This window comes from Pyricularia oryzae, chromosome 7 (genome assembly GCF_000002495.2).
Source record: "Pyricularia oryzae 70-15 chromosome 7, whole genome shotgun sequence".
Taxonomy (NCBI): domain Eukaryota; kingdom Fungi; phylum Ascomycota; class Sordariomycetes; order Magnaporthales; family Pyriculariaceae; genus Pyricularia; species Pyricularia oryzae.
In genome coordinates, this window is record NC_017854.1 from 1,744,220 (window position 1) to 1,762,428 (window position 18,209).

Sequence of the window (18,209 nt, forward strand, 5' to 3'; positions counted from 1 at the left end):
CATGGGCGAGGGGCTCTGAGGCATGGGATAAATTAAATATGCATTTTCAAATACTACCAACGCCATTGCGATGGCTTCTCTTCGAAACTTGGATAAATGAAATCAGGCGAGCTTATTATCTGGTTCCCACGTAATTAGATGATCACATGAGTATTTACAGCAACAGAAGCAGTTTTACATGCCTTGAGAATGTTCTTGTGGCAAGTCAATAAATAGAATTTGAATAAAAAAGGCCTCTAGTTACCCATGTCACACCACCATTCAGTCGTATATACCGTTTACACCAAGCAAATATTACAAGTCCTTCTTCTCCCCGGCGCCGTTCTGCGCCTGGCTAGCACCAGCCTTCCCAAACCCAGGGGGCGACTTGAGCCCCATAAAGACACCAGCGCTGACGCCCGCGATGCCCAGCGCACCGATCGTGTAGGCCGTCTCACGCCCGGCCCACCAGTAGATGCTCGTGAAGAGAACAGGCCCCAACCCCCTGCCGAGCTGGCCCCAGCTGCGCAGGTTGCCCAGCTTGCCGCCGCGCTCCGCCTCGCCGGCCTCGAGGCTGCTGAGCGTGTTGAGGCCCGTCACGACGGTCGCTGAGGTCGTGGCCAGGCATGTTGCGGCAACGTAGAGCGCCGCCACGGACGACGCGCGGCTGAGGATTCCAAAGGCCAGCAGGCAGGCCACGACGCCGACGCGGACAGTCATGAGGGGCGGCAGGCGCCGCGTGACACCGCCCTGCAGTATCGAGGCCACCAGGCCGATGTAGCCGAGCAGGCGCCCGTTCTTAGCCGAGGTGTAGCCGAAGAGATCGTACGTCATGAAGGGCAGCGAGAACTCCATGCCCGAGAAGAATAGCAGGAAGAAGAGGTGCGTGGCGTTCAGCATAAAGTGCGAGTTGGTCCTGACGGCGCTCTTGGGCTTGGTGGTAGTGTCGTTACCCTTGGCGCTCGCACTCTTCTTGGTCTCGGTGAGAGCCGGCAGAGTCTCGGGAAGCGCAGCATACAGGTATATCGTCTCGGCCACAATCAGGAAGAGCGAGAAGCCAGCAGCGGTCGCAAACGGGTTCGCTGCCACCAAGGGGATGGAGCTGAGGTATGCGCCGAGCGCGGGGCCGAACGTAAAAGCGATGGAGAAGCAGGCCCCGATGAGGGCCATCGTAGAGCCTCGGCTGCTCTCGTCGGAGATGTCGGTAGCGATGGCGGTCGCGAGCTGCACGTTGCCTTCTGACAGACCGCCGACGACTCGCGACAGGACAAAGGTGCGGAAGTCGACTGCCATGACCCAGAGCAGCACGGAAAGAATGTTGCCCATCATACTGGAGAGAAGTGCGGTTCGGCGGCCGTAGCGGTCCGAGAGTTGACCGATAATAGGGGATGCGATAGCTTGGAGCAGGCTGAAAAGGCAATGAATGGTTGGGCTGTTGTTAGCTTCGGAACGGTGCGATTGTCCCTTTCCCAGCTCCTCCCGGGCACCTACGAGAACAAGCTCCCCAGAGCTCCACCAAGCAGTACAATGTCATATCGGGAGTCGATGGGGCGCGCAAAGGCGGCTTTGTAGGCGTTGAGGTAGTCCAAGACGTTCGACAGTAGGGTACGGGGCCGCTTGTCTAGCAAGCCAGTGGGCGCCTCGCTATTTCGGTAGAACTCGAGCAGCTTCGGGAACAGTGGAAGGATAAAGGTGAATGATATCTATGCGCAGGTGAGATGCGCGCTTCTGTCAGCGCCCACATTCTCCTACACCATGCTGCAAAGTAGCTTGCCAACAAAGCTTGCGGCTTTTTTCTTAACTCACCAGATCCAGCAGCAGGGAGATGAATATCACCCTGAGGACCCTTTTGCGGGCGGCGGCGTCAACAACCGCCATCTTTCGGTTTATGGGATAGCGACCTGCGCTCTTGCTAGGATCGAGTACCCTGGTGCGGAACAAGGCTTGCCCGAATGACGTGGTACCTGTAGCTCAAGACAAGAACTACAGAGCGCGCAAACGAAAGACACGAAAAAAAAAGGTGGGGAGGGCGAAAGAGATACTGGTTGTTTCTAACGCAAACCTTCCAGCTTTCGAAGAAAAGAATGCAATCAAGCGACAACAGATGAGAGAAAATAAAAGGAAGGAAATGAGTTAACCTTGTGAAACCAACTCTTGGGAGCGAAGAATCTACATTACGAAAAAAATATGCATGCGTGGTCAGATCTCCATTGCGCTCAAGTTCCGATCATCCCATCCGTGGTGGAATCCCACCTTGGGGGGTGCTTCACATCCCTGTCTGAGATCCAGTAGTGACCAAGCTGTGGGTGCTGGAAAGGTCCGAAAGCCATAAAAACGGACTAAGGCTGGGGCCCGGGATCCCGGGGGCGTTGTGCTGCAACTGGGCTTTCCGCCCCGCTACCCGCCCGCTTTTGTGGTTCGTTTGAGGTGCCTGAGCGGGCTTGAAGCCTGTGCACTGCAGTTAAATTGAATTAATTGATGAGATGAAGACGACGCGACATAAAGCTGGATCAATTCCGATAGTTTATTTTCTGCTACCTACCTCGTTACTTACCTTACCCAAGTCTATAATTGAACTGCCTTGACCTTAACACAACCCTATTATCTTCTCGCTTCTATCCCTACCTCACAGGACCCCTTCTGACTATGCAAAAGATGGTGGGTGGCAGGGTTACTACTATATGTGCTTGCGTTTCTGTTGGTTGCCTATCAACTTTCTCAAGCCGCTCGGACAGCATCACAAGACCCTCTCTGCGGCTTTGCAAAGGGATTAAATACCGATCAAAACTCCTGTCATGTTACCATTAAGATTTTTATCTTATCGTTTCACCCACTTGCAGTTCATTGTAGGTTGCTCGAGGTTTCGGCCGAGACCAATCCACCACTCACTCAACCTACAGTCTTGCCAAAGACGGAGAGAAGCTCCGTCACATCTCGGACACAGAAAGGCCGTCTAACCAAATTGACTGAAACCAAGAACGAGAGAACACCTTTACATAACCGCGGTGCATCGGCCCGTTGCTCAGGACCTTCGCTGCTCTGAAAACACTTGTCCAACTTGGTGCAAGGAGAGGATACTTCTTATCCCATTACTCCCCCAATGCTCGTGATTTTGTCCTGTTACTCTGTATCTATTTACGCTATGGTGTCTTAGGGTCGCCCTGATTTGTTACCCAAAAATTACTGCGCACTTTCCCTCACTGGGCTACTATGTTTTCTTGAACAACCCCTCCCCCCCCCCCGCCCTAGGAGTTTCCATATGGAGGGCGCCGCGCCACGGGTAGTGATATTCAGAGTTGGAATTGACACTCAATAGTGCATTGATATACATATATGCATTTAGCTAATGCGCGCCTGCACCAAAAAATGGGCGCAAGGTAAACCCAGCAATTGAACAGTAGTATTCAGAGATCCGGCCAAGCAACTGGAACGAAGCCCGTTTCAATAGTAATACGTAGCAAATTAGGCAAACAGAGCGTATGTACCCGCGCGATAAACTTGCTGAACTCTGTCGACGGCGTCTTGGCTGGCGGGTTGAGAATGTTTGTGCATCCCAGCCTTGTCGTTTATGGCCCGCCGCCCTATGAGCGTGGGTGGCGGGGTTGCTGCATCTGGGATCTTGTAGGCTTTTTTGAGCTGAAGAAAGCCATTTTGGTAAACAAAAAAAAGTTCTCTCGCGGTTCCAACGCGCCGACTACTTGTCTGCGTTGCCACTCTGTAAAAGTGTCTTTAACAATAACACGATTTGTGTTTGGGAATGGTGACGAACAATAATCGGGGTGGGATTGTAAGTACAAGAAGTTTAACCGTTATTTTAATTCTGAATACTTACCTCCTTGATATTCTGGCAACATTCCCAAATATCACAACACAATAGCCTGCTTACAGTGCCCCTGATCTTGAGTATACCGGCACTACGGAAAGAAAACTACATCATATCTTAGCCAGAGTCCCTTGGAACTTCTATGTTTAGCAGAATCCACAGGTCATACATAGGTCAATTGCGTAAAATTCCAATGTGCATATTTCATGACCGCATCGCGCCGTGAGCGATACTCCAATCCGTTAAGCCGCTTCACGTATTTGGGGTTTGTGCAAATCCAGGGTCAGAAACCCAACTTGCATGCTTACATACAGGCATGATAAAAGCCCAGCATTATTGTCAATGCAAAGTCTATCATAGACCCTGGACCATTTCTGGAATATCTTGTCGTCTTCTTGCCAATATGGTTACCATATGTACCTTATTTTTCCGACATTCCTATATGCGGTGAATAAGAGTTCGTAATTTTCCTACAACTAAAAGTCCAACTGAACAGGCCCAGAGGCATATCCGTGCATCCACCCATGCTTGGCTTTCATCTCATCTAACGTTGCGTACCCCCTGTTCGGCACCCCCCCTGTTCGGCACCCAAAAATAACAACACTTTTATTTTTATCCTCCAACTTCTATTATAAATATCTCGATGAATCTGTCACTTTTGGATTTACTTTTTTCTGATTTTAATTCTCCATTTTCCAATGAAGCAATATACTGAAAAACAGCTTATATCTGCAATTAACGACGTCAATAATGGCAATCCAATTGCAAAAACCTCCCGAAAATGGGGAATACCTAGGTCTACACTTCAAAGTCGACTTAAAGGTTCTCAACCTTATAAAAAAGCACAAAGCCCTTTTCAAAGGCTTTCCACGGAACAGGAAAAGCATTTGGCTGATTGGGTACTTACCCAAACAGCTTTAGGGCTTCCGCCAACGCATCAAGAATTACGCTTTTTTGCCGAACGAATTCTTCAAGCCGCCGGAGAGACAAAAGGCCTTGGAAAACGTTGGATAACTCGTTTTTTGGCTCGTTATCCAATCCTTACAACCCAAAGGCCCCGTCGAATAGATAACGCCCGGGTTAATGGCGCTACTACGGAGGTAATTAAATCTTGGTGGCTTTATATTACGAACCCGGTTATTAACGCTATTAAACCGGAAAACCGTTGGAATATGGACGAAACCGGTATAATGGAAGGCAAAGGATCTAATGGCCTAGTATTAGGGCTTAACGGGATCCGGCCGTTGCAACGAAAAGAGCCCGGAACGCGTGGTTGGACGACTATAATCGAATGTATATCGGCTACGGGCGTTGCCCTCCCTCCCCTCGTTATATTTAAGGGAAAAAACGTACAACAACAATGGTTTCCCACGGATTTAAGCCCTTTCGATAATTGGCAATTTCATGCAACCGAAAACGGGTGGACAAATAACCAAACGGCTATCGAATGGTTAAAAAAGGTGTTTATTCCGTATACCCAACCTTTAACCCCTGAAAAGCGGTTATTAGTTTTGGATGGCCATGGATCACATATAACGGACGAATTTATGCTTCTTTGCTTGCAAAATAATATTCAACTCCTATATTTACCCCCTCATTCGTCACACGTTCTTCAACCATTGGATCTATCGGTTTTTGGGCCGTTAAAAGAAGCTTATCGACGTCAACTTGGATTTGTTAGCCAATTTTGCTGTTCAACAGTTATTGGAAAACGAAATTTCCTACTTTGTTATCGAAAGGCCAGATTAAAAGCATTTATAGCAAAAACCATTCAATCTGGTTGGCGTACAACGGGGTTATGGCCGGTAAACTTGGTTAAACCACTTTTAAGCCCTTTTTTGTTAGAAAATAGCAACGCCAACGTTATAAAAGATAAAAACAACGGTTTGCAAAGGGATAAAACACCGGAAAGCCCAGCCCAAAAAATTAACGACCCGTCTTTACTTATTTGGAAAACCCCTAAAACGACCCGAGATATCCGACTTCAACTGCAAAAACTTTCCCAATCCAACAAAACCAACGCTACTTCACGTCTTTTATTTGCAAAAGTCCAAAAAAGCTTCGAAGCCAAAGATACCCTTTTGGCTAGCGCCCAGCAAAAAATCAGCTTATTGGAAGCACAACTGGAGGCAATACGGCCGGTTAAAAGGAGGAGGGTGGTTCCGGATCCAAACGAGCTTTTGGTTAACAAACAGAACATTATTGGATTGCAGGAAAATGATATAGAAAATTTGGAACCTTTAGCTGATGAAGAAGAGGTTAATGAACCGGAGAAGCGTGAAAACGATTGTATTTTTGTCCGTTGATAATTTTATATTTAAATCAGTTTATAAAAGTAGGCATTTCGTTGTTAGATTTTCAGGGTGCCGAACAGGGGGGGTGCCGAACAGGGGGTACGCAACGTTACTTGTCTCGGCACGAATTTCGTCTGTCATCCCATGGCCCCGGGCAAGTGCCTTGACTGCATGTAAAACTGTGTCTCATGGAGCCTAGCTACAGCAGTTCGTATGACGTACGGAGACGAAAAAAAAGAGGTCGCTATCTCGGCCCCGGTTAGTCGGGCCAAACCGAAGCCAGCAGGGTGGGAGAGTGTAGCACAACAGCATGGTACTATATGCAGGTGCTACAGTAATTAGTGTTGATAATCATTGCTATCGATTGGCATACCGGTATATATAAACACAACACTACAAAAAACAGCTCCACAGAATACTGATCAAGTAGGCGAGCGACGTAAAGCGAGTGAAGTGGAAGCCGAGTACGTAGGTACTTGGTTTTTGGATCAAGTCTGTCCACAAATCAACACGCACCGGTGGCAGTCCTCCGTGCTCCCCTGGATTTTTTATGTGGCCAATAAAGCCTCAACATACCAAGAGCTATCCATTATGAAGGCCGTGCTGCAAAAGCAAAATCTCCCATGTACAAATTGTGCCACACTACCTTGCCAAAGTTTCGATGTAAAGAGAATTTGGTGTGGGCGGGGCATCCGGGTGTATCTTGGCCACTGCCGCAGAGGATTACCTACAAAATACCACATTGAGCATTGTGGCACTGTTGTGGAAAAAAGGAAATATCAGCAGCAGCCAAGGTAGGCAGGTAGGTACCCGAGGCGACCACCATCAGCTTCTCAAGGCCTGGCTTGGCTAACTAGCGCAGGTACAAGCTGATCGGAACTACAACAATACTACCAGGACACCACCCATACCGGTAGACGATCTTGATACCCTCATTTTTTCCCTTCTTTCTTTTTCCCCTCTTATTATCTTTTGTTCTTGCATTTTTCTCTATCCTTCATTTCTCGCATCAACAACAAACATCATATCAAACGACTCGACTGCTGCCTGTTTATTGTCCGAAATTACGACCAAGACCAGCTGCTGCTTTGCCATTTTGTGCCCGCTGCTACAAGGTACCACCGAATCCTCTGGCCCATCTATGAGCCCGCCAGCATGCAGCAGACTGAGAAAAATTTCCGGTCTTCCTCTTGCGCCCCGCACGAATTGGGGTGGATGAAAGATAACGAAAAAAAAAAATAACAGAGGATGCAAGATGGTAGACGCTTGTCCCCTGATGACTGCCGATGCCTTGCCGCGTCCGTACGTCCATCTTAATTTGCCTTTATATATGTGGCTGATCGACCAGAGACAAGAAGCTACCGTTGCATCTCTCTCCCTTGCTGACAGAACTCGATCTTCCTTTTCCCACTTTGGATGTACTGTAGTGGATGGGCCGCGATCTGAGCTGCAAACTGCACAGTAGTATACAAGCATGTCTCGGCTGTGAACGGCTGGTGCTTGCATAGACATATTGCCTCATCGCTTTAGCCGTAACCAGAAAAGACAGGGCTCAGCCAGCCAATCCCTTCGCAAGCCTCTTACATGGGCTCCCGATGTGCTAATTCTGGTATTTCTACCCGGCGGCCACCACCATGGTCTGCGCCACAAACTGTCTGCACGTCTGGGGTCAGGTACCGATCCCACCCTCCCTTGTCATCATCATCCAACATCAGAGCGCGTTTATACCGTGTGTATACTGTCGTTGGCTGTGGTTGCTCGGCTCTCTCTCTCTGCCGTGTAGCCCTTAACAGGTGCTCCGACTTGGGTGGTGTGGGCGGCACATCGCTATAGCTTCTGCGAATCTAGACCAGAACTGGGGGTTTGCGACTGGGGGAGTGGGCTCGGCCTCGGACCCGGGGCAACTTGCCTGTTTTTTTTTGTAACGATACACCATGTACAAGAGGTTCCTCGACAGGATAGGAAAAGGGCGAGCTCCTCCTCCTCCTCCTCCTACATCCTCGTTCCCGGGCTCTCACTCGGCTTCCGCTTCACTCGCTCTACGTCGCTCGCTCTCTCCTACTTGTCATAATACTCATATCAGTATCAACCACAATAATTCCTCTTGAATATAACAACAACTGTCACTACCTGCCAACAAAAAAGTCTACGAAATACCCCTGGAAAAGATGAAGAACGTCACCTCTCTCGCCTTGCTGGCCATGGCCACTTTTGCGGTAGCCGACTATGATGTAAATCACCCTTCTTCTAATGCACCGTCTAAGCGTTCCTTCGGTTCCTCTTCCTATGGTGGTTTCCCAAACAAGGGCGGCAACCCTCCTATGCCCGACAAGCCCTACTCTTCCAAGTGCACCACGACCACGACCACCAGCACCACCAAGACCACCACAGTTCAACGCTCATCGTCAACTTTGTCCTGTTCCACCTCAGCCTCTTCTTCTTTTTCTACTCCGACCAAATCTACCTCCATGTCCACCTCCTGTTCTACTACCGCCTCTTCCTCTGTTTCTTCTTCCGCCTTTACATCAGTCTCTACCTCCGTTTCCAGCACCGCATCTACCACCGCATCAACCTCTGCCTCTTCCTCCACCTCATCTTCCGCTTATCCGGTTTCCTCGTCCTCTTCAGCCAAAACCACGACCACTCAGCTCTCCTCTACGTCATCGTCTTCTGCTTCTTCTTCTTCTTCTTTTTCTTCAGCCCAAACCAAGACTGTCGAAACCAAAACCATTAACCCTTCGTCTTCAAAGTCGCATAAGCCAAGCCAGCCGCCTCAGAGCTGGACCACCAGCACCTTGACCCTGACCTCGACCACGACCTTCCTCGAGTGCCCGACCGCGACTCCGGACTGCCCCATCAAAAAGCCCGCCACCACCACCGTCGTCGTCGTCACCACCACCGTGTGCCCCGTCACCAGCGCCACCCCGTCGCCCCCTCCGCCGCCGCCCAAGACCACAGCGGCTCCTCCTCCACTTCCTGCGGTCTCTTCGGAGCCACCCAAGACGACCGGAGCTCCTCCTCCCCCTCCCCCTCCCCCTCCTCCGCCGCCACCTCCTGCTTCCAGCGGATCTCCTGCTCCGCCGCCGCCGCCTCCTCCTCCTCCCAAGACCACCATGGTACCGCAGCCGCAGCCCCCTACCACCTCGACCACAACCTCTGCGCCGCCGATCGTCACCGCCGCCGCAAACGCTCAGCGTGCCGGTGGTGTCCTGGCCGCCGTTGCTCTGGCCGCCGCCTTGCTCTAAGCGAAGAGACTGCGAAGAGACTTTGTGGGGTAATTTGCGCGTTGGGCGCAGTGGCTGGGCTGGGATTTTGGAGTTACCTGAGGATCTTTAGTGTTGTTTCACAGAAATGAAAAGAGAGAGACTGGTGTGAAACGACAACGGAAAGAAAAAGTACCCCCTCCATGTCAACTGTTTGTCCCCCCCTCCTTCTACCTTTTTTCCCCTGAGTTTGTTTTCTGCTTTTTCCCCATCAGATAGATGTACTTTTTTGACCTGACGAGGAACTCTTTAATGGTATGCACATTTGAACTTTCTCCCATGATTCCATTTATCGTTGTCCAGCCGACCAAAAAAAAAGCTCTCCTGTTGAGATCCTCATTGTCATTGGCCTGAGAAGTGAAGATCTATATTGAAGAATAACCATAGTGTTCTTGAGACCAGCTCCGATGATGACATGCAGTATTTTCGACCCTTGCCATTATTATTGTTTTGAGACACAGCAACGAAGGAAACAAAGAGACGAGAGCGACGGTGGAAATTAGCTATGCATGTCTAGGACTGGTGTATATTCCAAGGGATGGGGGGAGGGGTTTAACAAGGGAGCAAAGCAAAACAAAGAAACAAAGAAGACGGTGTTTCAAACGAAATACGAGTATGAAATCGGAAGCAAAAGCAAAAAAGAAAACAAAAGCAATCATGCCTTTCCAGGATCAGCATTTCCAAGACCCCGCTCGGACCGTTTTCTTTTTCTATAGTACACCATCAGAACCGACGACGCCCAACGAGACCATGAAGCCGGTTGATGCAAGAGGGATTGCGTCGATCCATAAGAACCTTGACCCCTCGGATGCAAGCCTACGCAAAGCTGCAACCCCTGCCTGCACATCACCCCCAAGGCGCAATTACATTATGAGCTGTTCTAGGCCTAGTATGCTCGCATCCAGTTTACGTCCACTAGCCTCGTATGTTGCAGGATCAAGAGAATAAAAGAAACATGAAAATGCCGAACGAGAATATATCACGTAAAGAGAGATATTGTGCTTGTTTACGCGTCAGAAACGTCACATGAATGGAGAAAAGAACTCAAGATCGCGATTTGTGACCGACACGTGCCTTTGAACGGATGTTATTTCTCTTCCATGTGCTACCCAGATTTATCTCTCTGTCTGACCCCTTTCAAAGTCTCCCATGATGTTTTTCTTTCCGGGTCACCCATTGTGGCATGCCACTCTCAGATATCTGTGGGCGCCCCCGGAGGCCAAAACCTGAGTCATTTCGAGGGAGGACAACAGCATAGTACTCGGCGCGGCCGTGAGCTGACGTTTTGGGGTTGCACCCGTACACAAAACACGCCATCCACCCAGCCCGCTGTGGGGGATTTTGGTGGTAGTGCATTGCATCTGCCGGTAGGCTGGGGCCGAGGCGAAGATAGCGTGCGAGGCTCGCCCAGATCCTTGGGTTACTAGGAAATGGAGTTGCTGGCTCTTCATTTTGTCTTGTAGTGCGGCATGGTGACAGCCGGGCCAATTAAGCTTTGCTTCGTGCGCCAAACACGCCTGTAAAGGAAACGAAAACAGGTTTTGAGCATGTTCGCCACTTGTCACAAAGGTGCCCTGTTTTCCTTGGTTGTCATGCACTCGCTTGTAGCCCAACCATAACATGGTTCTATCTATCAGTGGGGTGATATATTGTATGGTCGGAGTTCGCCTCATGTTAGCAATTATTGTGTTGCACAACTAAACCGGGCCGAGCATGAAGCGATATGAATGATGGAGTCGTCATAGGCCGGAGCGGGGCCTGGCTCAGGCTCGTCGTTGGTAGACTGACTTTTGGCAGCCGTGTACTGCCCGTGACCGCCCTGGCACCCTGGGATAGCATTTTAACCGGCCACTGACCGTTGTGAGCGCCTTGTAAGCAGCAAGCGTTGGAAATTCAGTGTATGGATGCTGAACGAACGCGAACCACTGCTGCCCAGCATAGTCTGTGGGCCTCTGCCCTGACTATCCTCTCGGCGACGTAGAAACAACGCTGGATGCAAGCCTCTAGGTACCACCAAGTGGCCCGCGCAGCTTGGTAACGACGTCCTCGATCCTCGCACAATCGCCAAAGACGTCTTGCTGAGTGACGCGATCGCGACCTCCGTCTGGCAGAACCACAACCGACTGAAGCACCTCGCCACCGGGGCCGATGACGAGCCGTCCGACGCGACCGTCGCGCCAATCGAACCTGAACTGCGTCGCTGCCGTGTCGACCGGCTCAATGTCCACGATGCCAGCCACCGCCCGCCGCTGCCTCGCCCTAGACTCACGATCGTCTTCTATCGACTTCATGACGACGGCCTCTGGCGGCTCATCTGCCGGGGTGCCGACAGGAGCCTTGGACCTGTCGTCCAAGCCAACAACAGCGCGTAGGTCGGCAACAGCGCCGAGACGTTGGTGGTAGCGCACAAGCTCCCTCCTCAGCCGACGGACGAAGGCCCCCAGGTCCTGCCTGGGCCGCTTGCCGGAAGAAGCGGACCGTGGGGCAGGTAGGTAACGAGCAGCAAGCCCGGCCAGCGGTATGGCGGCGGGCAGGGTGTGACGGTGGACACGCAGGTACCTCTTGGCGGCGGCGTCCTTGTCCCACGGCCGGTTGAGGAGGACGTAAAAGGGGCGCATGAACCGGCCACTGCGCATGACCTCGATGCGCACGCCGAGCACGGCGCCGCCGTCCACGGCCGCCGGATCCGGGTCGCGGACCTTGAACGTGGTGATGCCAGCGCATGTGCGGTAGGTGTTGCGCTGGTCATGGGCGGCCTGCTTGGCGCGACGTTTTTTCAGTAGGTCGCGCTGCTTGGGACCGAGTGGCGCGTTGGACGAGGATTTACTCCTGGATTTGGACGGCGGCGTCGGCAACAGTAGCGCCGGTGCTGCTGCTTGCGCTGGTTGCTCATCCAAAAGTTGGGTTGCAGCCACAGGATTCAGGAGTAGCGTTGATGCGCGCAGCTTCACCTCAGCCCTGAGGTGCTCAGCTGTATGCATTTTGAAAGTGCTACAGTTAGTTGGGGATTAAACTCTACACATGCTGGAGTAGATGGATATAAATGAATGGATGGATGGATGGCGAACCTCGCTTCCTCAAGCTTTCCAACTCATTATCTAAAGCCGTGGGCATTATTTGAGGCTCAAAATACGCCAGAAATAATGTTCTTCATTGATAGCCTGGATCTCAGGTGATTAAGCTGCCTTGACGCGAGCAAGACGCGTCGCGCGTTGAGATATACTGGAAATTCAGCTTGTTTTTGTTGCTTCTCAAGCATACTAAAAGCCAAGATACATACCAACTCACGTGAAAGAAATCTTTCTTGGTCCCGCCCAGTGATCTAGTAGTGACCTTTTATGCGGGGAAGGTTCTGGGGGATCATACGGCAGATGCTAAGCATTCCCACCAGGGGCGCACAGACGATCGGGTTGCCAAGCACTTGTTGCTCTTGCTCTTACGAAGACCCAGTGGTTATTTCAATGATATCGGTGTGGTTTTGACGTATTCGCGGCTCAGTTGGATCAAATAATACCAGGAAAAAGATATATGAATGCAAGGTACAAGATTTCCAAAGCGTTGGACTTGTCGTCGAAGATACAAGTCCTTGCAGCATCTCAAAAAAGCTGCATTAGACCTGCAGCAGCAGATGGCGCTGGCTAAAGTCAATGACAGAACTGACATGCAGAAAACCGGGGCCAAAGTTGGTGCCTGGCCCCATTTTGTGACCCACCAAACAGGAATAGACTCCGCCTAGGATAACCCTTGAGGCAAGAAAAGAAGCTGGTTCGGTCCCTTTGTCAGCATTGCTGAGTTCGAGACTATTGTGGATTCTTCGCATCGCGACGTGTCGACATTGTTAGGTGGGTAAAAAAGAGAAGCTGAGAAATCATGGATTTTGATGGCGCATAACGCCTGACACGTTCTTTTTACAAAGCTCCCTAAGAGCTGCAGTTTTTCTTTTCTTCATTTCTTGCCAATTCCTCCTCGTTGGTTCCGTTCATCTTTTCACTTAACCTTCTCTCCATCCATTGGGCTTTTCTTGCTTGAATCCGCACATCCCTTTCGTCGCATTCAACTTTTCCCCGTCACTGAGGCCACGGTTTCCTTCAGAGTCGATTTTAGGCAACCCAGACGTCGGAGCGATCATTCCAGGCATAACTGGTAGCCGTTCAACCCAACCGGAAGCAAGCGAGTCGGTCATTTGTTTAGCACCAAAGCTGTCAGTCTGACTTGGTGTCAAACTTTTGTCTAGGACCACACTGTTCCTTCTGACACAATCCGGGTTTCCTTTCGACAACGTGCCACTTCTTCACCAAATAAAACAAGTGTCATATAACCTGACAAGTACAACTCAAGAAAAACAGCAACCACTTATTAAAAAAAAAGACTCTTCTGTTGGTACACCAACATTTAACTTTATCCCGAAGCGCACAGATTCACCCCTTCTCGCAAGTTCCTGAGCGTCAAGATAGGGGTCCATTTTTTGCGCCACAGCGTCCTCTCCCCCGAAAGCCTCCAACGCCCTCCCGAAACACCAAGTCCTTTCAAGGCCTATTCGATGAGCGTCCGGTCGAAACGAAACAAATCTCCCAAGCTGGGGTTGAACACAACCCTTGACTCCAAGGGCGGGACAGGGAAGAGTAACGGCGTATCGACAATGAACAACAACGCCGAATACAGGCGCAAGCCGGGCCCTCAAGGCTCCGAGGTTGTGACTGCAAACCTGATAGCGCGCGAGAACTTCTCTCTCGACGAGCCAGTACCAAAGACGCCTGCGCTCAACAATCATGGCTTCTTCGAGCTGCCGCTTGTGGACCAGCGCAACTTTGGCCTCCTCGTGCTATTATACTTTATGCAAGGCGTACCTATGGGTCTGGCCACTGGTTCGGTGCCATTTCTGCTCAAGGATCACATGTCATACAGTGAGATTGGAGTGTTCAGTCTGGCTTCGTACCCGTACTCTCTGAAGCTGCTTTGGAGTCCCATTGTTGATGCGATATGGAGCCCACGCGTAGGCCGCCGTAAGAGTTGGATCCTGCCCATCCAGATCCTCTCTGGCCTGGGCATGCTCTTGCTCGGCTCAACGGTGGAGAACATGATGGCCATGACCGGCAAGCCTGGTGGACCTACGGTCTGGGGCTTCACCGGCTGGTGGTTCTTCCTTGTGCTCATGTGTGCCACTCAGGACATCGCCGTCGACGGCTGGGCCCTTACTCTGCTCACGCCCGGCAACATATCCTACGCCTCGACTGCGCAGACGGTCGGTCTGACGGCCGGCCAATTCTTGTCCTACACTGTCTTCCTTGCCTTCAACTCAAAAGATTTCGCCAACAAGTGGGTTCGAACCACCCCCCTGGACCACGGCCTACTCAGTCTTGGTGGATACCTGAACTTCTGGGGCTGGACCTTCATCCTGGTCACGATAGGGTTGGCCGTGCTGAAGCGTGAAGACCGCACGCGCAACGAGGATGGCGTCTGGGACGTCTACCGCATCATGGTGGGCGTACTGAAGCTGAAGCACGTCCAGTCCATCATTGCTGTGCACTTGATCGCCAAGGTTGGTTTCCAGGCCAATGACGCCGTCACTAACCTCAAGCTGCTCGACAAGGGCTTCGGCACAGACAACATGGCGCTCACGGTCCTGATCGATTTTCCGTTCGAGATCGGTCTCGGCTACTACGCCGGAAAGTGGTCGCAAGAATATACGCCCATGCGCCTGTGGTGCTGGGCATTTGTCGGTCGCTTGATCGCGGCCCTGGCGGCGCAGTTTACTGTGTATATTTTCCCGGCGGGTGGTGTAACGCCTTGGTACATGCTGGTTGTTATCGCGGAGCACATATTTTCGACCTTTACAAACACTGTCATGTTCGTGGCAGTGTCTGCCTTTCACGCCAAGATCTCGGATCCCATCATCGGTGGCACATACATGACGCTGCTTGCAACGTAAGTCTTCTCTATATTTCTCACCGTTGTCCGAGCAACAAAAAGAAACAAGAACACAAGCCATTAACATTGTTGTTTTTACTTTCATTTTAGTGTGTGCAACCTGGGTGGCACATTCCCAAGGCTGTTCGTGCTCAAGGCAGTCGATGCTTTCACCGCCGCGACCTGTCACCCGCCCAGCTCGTTGTTGGACCAGGACACCAAGAAACTTAAAGGTCCCCTGGTCACGCAGCCCTTCTCGTGCGCCGTCCAGGCCGAAAAGGAGCGCTGCTTGGCCGGTGGTGGCATCTGCGAAATGACGCGTGACGGCTACAATATTGTCAACCTCTTGTGCGTGGGGTTCGGCATAGTAACGTTTGTCATGTTTATTCGCCCACGGGTTATGCAGCTTCAGGCGCTGCCCCTGAGGGCTTGGAGGCTAAGTAGCATGAACTCGCGATCATGAGAGCATATTTTCTTGGCGCAAGAGCCTTTCTTTTGCCGTTGAAAAGAAAAGAAAAAATTCCTTTGTTATACTTCATTTTGCGAAATATACGACATGGCATGTAGGAAAAGTGTACGATTTGTCAATAAACTAAGAACAGCTTGCTACATAAGAATCAAGACCGTATACTCTCTATACTGCCATATTTAACTAGTTCTAGACCTGGTGTTCAGTCTGCTTCACGGTTTGATCAGGGATCCGGGCGAATAATGCGTAACGAGTGGAGGCATCGGATTGCCTCATTTCCTCTCCGCGCTGACCTCATTCGGCGAGAATCAGGGGCTAGGTGGCTGGCTGCATGCACTGATGAGAAGCAACAGCACATAAAGTCAAACCCCCGACCTCGGCGCGAACCATGTCAAAATCGACGCCGGTATTTATTTGTTCTCTCCATCGCCGAATACGCCCAGCACGAAGCCTTGGAAGAGAGAGCAACTGGCCCCTAAGAGCAAGTGTGGAAATATATACATTGATACGCCAAGCAAATTCAGGCTTGTCACCTTGGATACCACTCAACAACACACAGGACGGGGGTTGTTCTTAATCCCCCCCACCCCTCCATATTTTCCAAACTTAGCCCCAGCGTAGACGAGAGAAGTGGTGGGCGGGTGTGCGCCTGAGAAATAACGATCCATGTGCAATCGGAACCTTGGAGGAATACAAGGTCTGGTCTATCTAATTCTAGATAGTCGGTAAGCATCAACGACAAAGACGAGCATATAGATGCTCACGTCGAAAGGTCGATGGAATGTCCTTGAGACACTAAAATGTCTAGTTTTTATATGTGCTATGCTACATAGTTTATGGTTTCGAGTTTATAGGTAGTGTTATCGAGGCCAAAGTCCTCCCCTATTTCTTCAATGGGCATTGCTTCGAATTGTCGCCCGGGTTCAAGCATCTGCGTCGGGTGCTCGAAGTCACGTCCCCTGCGGGAAGTTAGCATGGATAAAGGATACATCACAAATAGGAAACGGATGAAAACTTACACAGGCAATCCAGTACTCTACCGTTGGGTTCCCCTGCGAGACAATCGCCTCGGACAACGCATTCACCTATGCAAGCAATTGTTTAGTATTATACTCCCAGCCTCTAGGTGCTCAGTGTACGTGGGTTTCGTGACGCTCTCTGCTCGCATGCATATTCGAGAGGTTTGGGTCTATATTCTCTGATGGGACCTAAAGAACATACCGCATTTTCCGCGCGCAGCTGCAACGCCAGAGGCCAGGGCGAAAAGTGTAGAGCTTGGAGATTTGCATGGTGAAGATCGGTTTGTCAGCCGGCTGACAGAAGTAACTTGTTTTCGGGAGCTGTGATAAAGGGCTTTAGTTTAGATCAGAGGTGTAAATACTAATATAAAGGTGCTTGCTGAACCCAGAGGAAGTAGGATTCTTACACTGGGCTTTCTCCAATATTTATATCCGTGTCTCGCCATATATCCCCTTGATCATGTAATATTTTTCACGGAAAAAAAACCCGGAAACCCGGTTTTTTTCACATAGTCATCGTGATGTTTCATGATTTAAATCTGAATATTCCGTCTGACTAGCCGTGGACAGGAAGGAATATTCAGGAGTTACTCCCGCTTCAAAGATGTGATTATGAAGCCTCACGACTAACAAGTGAAAGTCTCTGAATCGCGAGATATACTTAGCGTATCTTCACACTTCTTCACGTCTGTCTCAGCATTTCTTCTGACTAAGTAAAAGGCAGCAATGTTCATAAATAAGTCTCACTCTAAAACGTAGTCTGGGCTATAAAAATAGACACTAAGTATATTTCAAAGATCCTGGACCGAAATAGCGGAAAGTCAACAATGAGTCGTTAGTTGCTACTGACCTGATGCGTCGTCAAGAGACCGCATAGACTCTTGGTTGGGGGAATTCCAAAGCAGAGAATAAATTTTCTTTGTACATGATTTGAAACAAAAAAGTGAAAACTAGAATAGTGTGCATTTGTCAAAGCTAAGGGAAAGAAACGGGAGGAAGTCTGAGCAGGCAAGGCCAGAAAAGCAGGTTTCCACCAAACGTTTAAAATCAAGGGGTTAATCGAGCTTTACACCAGTAGCAAAGAGCAAAGTGGCCAGACAATATGCGTTGGCATAGTTGCCTACCACCTGCGATCCAAAGCGCCGAGAGGCTGGTGCAAGCGGCCCACCATCGATCTCCCTAATGCTAATGACCTGAAGTGGGGTGGGGTCGCAGGACCCTTGTGAGGCGTCAACGAAATGCGCTCCCAAAGAGATAAGGCTGTATACAATATATGGTCATCTTGATTCGAAAATCTAAAGCCAAGGTAGAAAATAAGAGAGACGAAGGCACGAAATGCAACTTGAACAAGGCGCAGACCAGTACCATCCAACTCCACTCCCACAGGGATCCAGTTTGGCAGGTCTTCAGGTACACAGCCCTACCGAAACGGGGGGTGGGTGGCGCGGGTGAGCA

The 18,209-nt window shown here is 50.4% G+C and overlaps 5 protein-coding genes across 5 annotated transcripts; 2 read left to right on the forward strand and 3 right to left on the reverse strand.

Moving 5' to 3' along the window:
* Positions 1–190: 190 nt before the first annotated feature.
* MGG_02722 (uncharacterized protein) lies at positions 191–2,180 on the reverse strand. Its single transcript, XM_003720989.1, has 3 exons — positions 1,786–2,180; positions 1,471–1,682; positions 191–1,387 (listed from the first exon to the last, which is right to left on the reverse strand). Exons 1-3 carry the CDS (start codon positions 1,855–1,857, stop codon positions 295–297), a joined length of 1,377 nt encoding a protein of 458 aa, XP_003721037.1. The 5' UTR covers positions 1,858–2,180; the 3' UTR covers positions 191–294.
* A 6,084-nt stretch (positions 2,181–8,264) lies between these two features.
* MGG_02720 (uncharacterized protein) lies at positions 8,265–9,341 on the forward strand (the record flags this gene model as incomplete). Its single annotated transcript, XM_003720990.1, has 1 exon — positions 8,265–9,341. The coding sequence occupies one exon, from the start codon at positions 8,265–8,267 to the stop codon at positions 9,339–9,341; it is 1,077 nt and encodes a 358-aa protein (XP_003721038.1).
* Positions 9,342–9,968: 627 nt separating this feature from the next.
* MGG_12605 (uncharacterized protein) lies at positions 9,969–12,967 on the reverse strand. Its single transcript, XM_003720991.1, has 2 exons — positions 12,428–12,967; positions 9,969–12,330 (listed from the first exon to the last, which is right to left on the reverse strand). Exons 1-2 carry the CDS (start codon positions 12,471–12,473, stop codon positions 11,363–11,365), a joined length of 1,014 nt encoding a protein of 337 aa, XP_003721039.1. The 5' UTR covers positions 12,474–12,967; the 3' UTR covers positions 9,969–11,362.
* A 188-nt stretch (positions 12,968–13,155) lies between these two features.
* Positions 13,156–15,961, forward strand: MGG_02719 (acetyl-coenzyme A transporter 1). Its single transcript, XM_003720992.1, has 2 exons — positions 13,156–15,284; positions 15,378–15,961. Exons 1-2 carry the CDS (start codon positions 13,900–13,902, stop codon positions 15,727–15,729), a joined length of 1,737 nt encoding a protein of 578 aa, XP_003721040.1. The 5' UTR covers positions 13,156–13,899; the 3' UTR covers positions 15,730–15,961.
* Positions 15,962–16,264: 303 nt separating this feature from the next.
* Positions 16,265–17,525, reverse strand: MGG_17984 (uncharacterized protein; the record flags this gene model as incomplete). Its single annotated transcript, XM_003720993.1, has 6 exons — positions 17,502–17,525; positions 17,162–17,434; positions 16,953–17,075; positions 16,755–16,820; positions 16,500–16,530; positions 16,265–16,416 (listed from the first exon to the last, which is right to left on the reverse strand). Exons 2-6 carry the CDS (start codon positions 17,198–17,200, stop codon positions 16,265–16,267), a joined length of 411 nt encoding a protein of 136 aa, XP_003721041.1. The 5' UTR covers positions 17,201–17,434; positions 17,502–17,525.
* Between the last annotated feature and the right edge of the window lie 684 nt (positions 17,526–18,209).